The sequence below is a fragment of the Meleagris gallopavo genome, chromosome 19 (assembly GCF_000146605.3).
Source record: "Meleagris gallopavo isolate NT-WF06-2002-E0010 breed Aviagen turkey brand Nicholas breeding stock chromosome 19, Turkey_5.1, whole genome shotgun sequence".
NCBI classification, from domain to species: Eukaryota; Metazoa; Chordata; class Aves; order Galliformes; family Phasianidae; genus Meleagris; species Meleagris gallopavo.
This window is the reverse complement of record NC_015029.2, coordinates 7874530-7876952: the sequence shown is the minus strand read 5'-3', so window position 1 is coordinate 7876952 and position 2423 is coordinate 7874530. Positions and strand designations below refer to the sequence as shown.

The following is a 2423-nucleotide window of genomic DNA, read 5'->3' as shown; positions in this document are numbered from 1 at the left end:
CGCCCCCCGACCCACGCACTTGAAGAAATCCTCCTTGCAGTACACGCCGTCCCCGCGGCTGAAGCACTTCTCGGCCAGCTGCGTCTGGCAGTCGGAACATTTCAAGCACTTGCTGTGCCAGTGCCGGTCCAGGACCTTGAGGATGAACCTGTCCACGATGTGTTGATTGCAGCCGGCGCACAGCGGGATCTCTGCGGGAAGCAGCCCCCCATCAGCTGCCGCTCCGATGGTCCCACTGCCACCCACCGCCACCCGATCCCCCCCGCCCGGCATTCCTGGAGCTGCCCCCGTCTGAAACCCCGTGGTTGGCCCCGGGAACGGCGTGAAAAACATTATTTTTCATTCAAATTCGTTGGTGTGGGTTGTGAGAGCCTCTCGCCGCGGCAAGGAGCGCAGAGACTCCCCCCGAACCCCTCACAGTCCAGGAAAACACAAACGGAAACGCTGGGAATGGACTTCAGCCCCAGCCGAGCTGCCTGCACCGCCTCTCACAGTTATTCCATCTCTTTTTGCTTTTCCGACACTTCAAATATTCACCAGTGAATAACGGCGGGGCAGCCTGGCCCGGGAGGGGGGGAACAAACTGCCCAAAATAATGAAAATTCTACTGAAAACAAAACACAGCAGGAGTGTTCGGTTACCCTGCTGGTATCAGAAGAGGTGATCTCTGGAGAGAGACGATACAGAGATATAGAAACAGAGAGAGACAAAAATGAACAGGTAAGTAGGTTAGAAAGTGAAAAGCTACAGATATATGGACATAAACATACAGATATTGGCAGGTATAAAGAGAAAGATAGAAATGTAGATGCAGAGACACAGAAATGCAGATTTATCAGCACAGATACAGATACAGAAATATACAGACACAGCTGCGTGGATACAGATAAACACAGACGTATGGGTGTCTGTATGCAAAGGTAACTGTGTGGAGACATACAGAGAATTACGGCTGTGGGTACGAGCAGAGGTTCAGGTGATGCCGTTATCGCTATAATCTTCTGCTCTACTCTTATCGGCATCCGAACAAACGACACCCGCAGCGGTAGCGATAACGGCAACGGCAATAGCCGACCCCGAGCTGCCCGGACAGCTGAGCAGCGGACCGGCACCGCGGCCCGGAGGCAGACACGGGGCTGTAAGGGCCCGGCGGTTCTTACGCTGCATCGCGCTCCGCTCGCTCAGGCGGGACACACCGCTCCGGGGACCCAACGGGGCGCTCCCTCCGCCGGCCCTCCCCGCGCCCTCAGCTCTCCGTTATCCCGCTGCCTCCCCGGGATTGAACCCCCCCGGGATGATTATTTGCAGCCGTCGGCCGTTCCCGCCCGCACTCCTTGCGGCGCTGTATTTAATCCCCTTCTCGTCTGCGCTCTGCGGGAGGGAGACGGCACCGCGGTGCCCGGAAACGAAATCCGGGCGGGGCCGCCCCGACGGGGCTGAGGGATGGCGGGGGCCGCGCTCGGCCCGGGGGCCGCATCGGGGGAGGACCGGAACGGGGGGGCAAACGGCGGTCGGTGCCCGGAATTCGTTGTGCGCTGCGAACGGCCGCGAGCTGCTGAGAAAAGGGGTTGATCAAAGGATTAAAAAAAAAGAAAGAAAACGAAAATGAAAACAATTACTCAATAATAAAAGCACGACGAACTCAGCCCCGCAGCGCCCCGCACCGCCTCCGGGTACCCCTCTATCCCCCGGGCCACGGGGCTTTTTGCGGGCGTCGCGTCCTGCAGGGACTCGGCGTTTTTGTCTCGTTCCTCCGCCGTGAATTCGCCCCGGGCAGTTTCGGTTCCTTCCCCGCCGCTAAGAGGAACCACCTCCCGGTGTTGGGGGTCAACCGCGCAATTCTCTCAGTGAGCATAGCGTGGAGAGAAGCCGGGGAGAGGTACAGAGACACGCGGGGTGCGAAGTGGAACGAGGGGCAGCGGACCGACGGTGGAGAGCTCCGGCAGCACCGGCACCGCGACCCCGTCCCTCTCCGCCTCGTTCCCTCCTCGCTTTCGTTTAAAACCCCCGCACCGACGGTTCTCGCCCGCATCGACAGCGCCAGCGTTTTCGCCAGTCGTTAAATTGGGGGGGAAAAAAAAACAAAAACAAAAAAACAAACAACAACAACAACAACAAAAAACAGAAGAATTACGGGGAGATTTTCCAGAGGGGAAACGGAAAGAGTCGGAGCCAACGGGGGTCTCGCAGGGGGTGTTCGCCCCCGGGCAGCAGCTCCTCATCTCGCCCCGCCGTCGTTGCGTGCGGAGCTGCGGCCGTCACGGGGCACTCAGCCCGGCACAGACACGGCGTTTCCCCCTCGGCAGCGGGCGGCGGGATCCCGGCTACACAGACGGCACGGGCGGACCGAAACGGGCACCGGGAGCGGGCACAGGACGCAGCCGGGATCGGGACACGTCGGACGGGGGAGAACGGAGGCAGAG

General features: G+C 59.8%; 1 protein-coding gene across 1 annotated transcript in view; it reads right to left on the bottom strand.

Annotated features, from left to right (window-relative positions):
• Nucleotides 1-273, bottom strand: part of LHX3 (LIM homeobox 3) — a 4558-nt gene extending 4285 nt beyond the window's left edge. The window contains exon 1 of the mRNA XM_031556279.1: nucleotides 20-273. Coding sequence (XP_031412139.1) covers nucleotides 20-273 — 254 coding nt within the window. The remainder of the gene's footprint in view (nucleotides 1-19) is intronic.
• Between the last annotated feature and the right edge of the window lie 2150 nt (nucleotides 274-2423).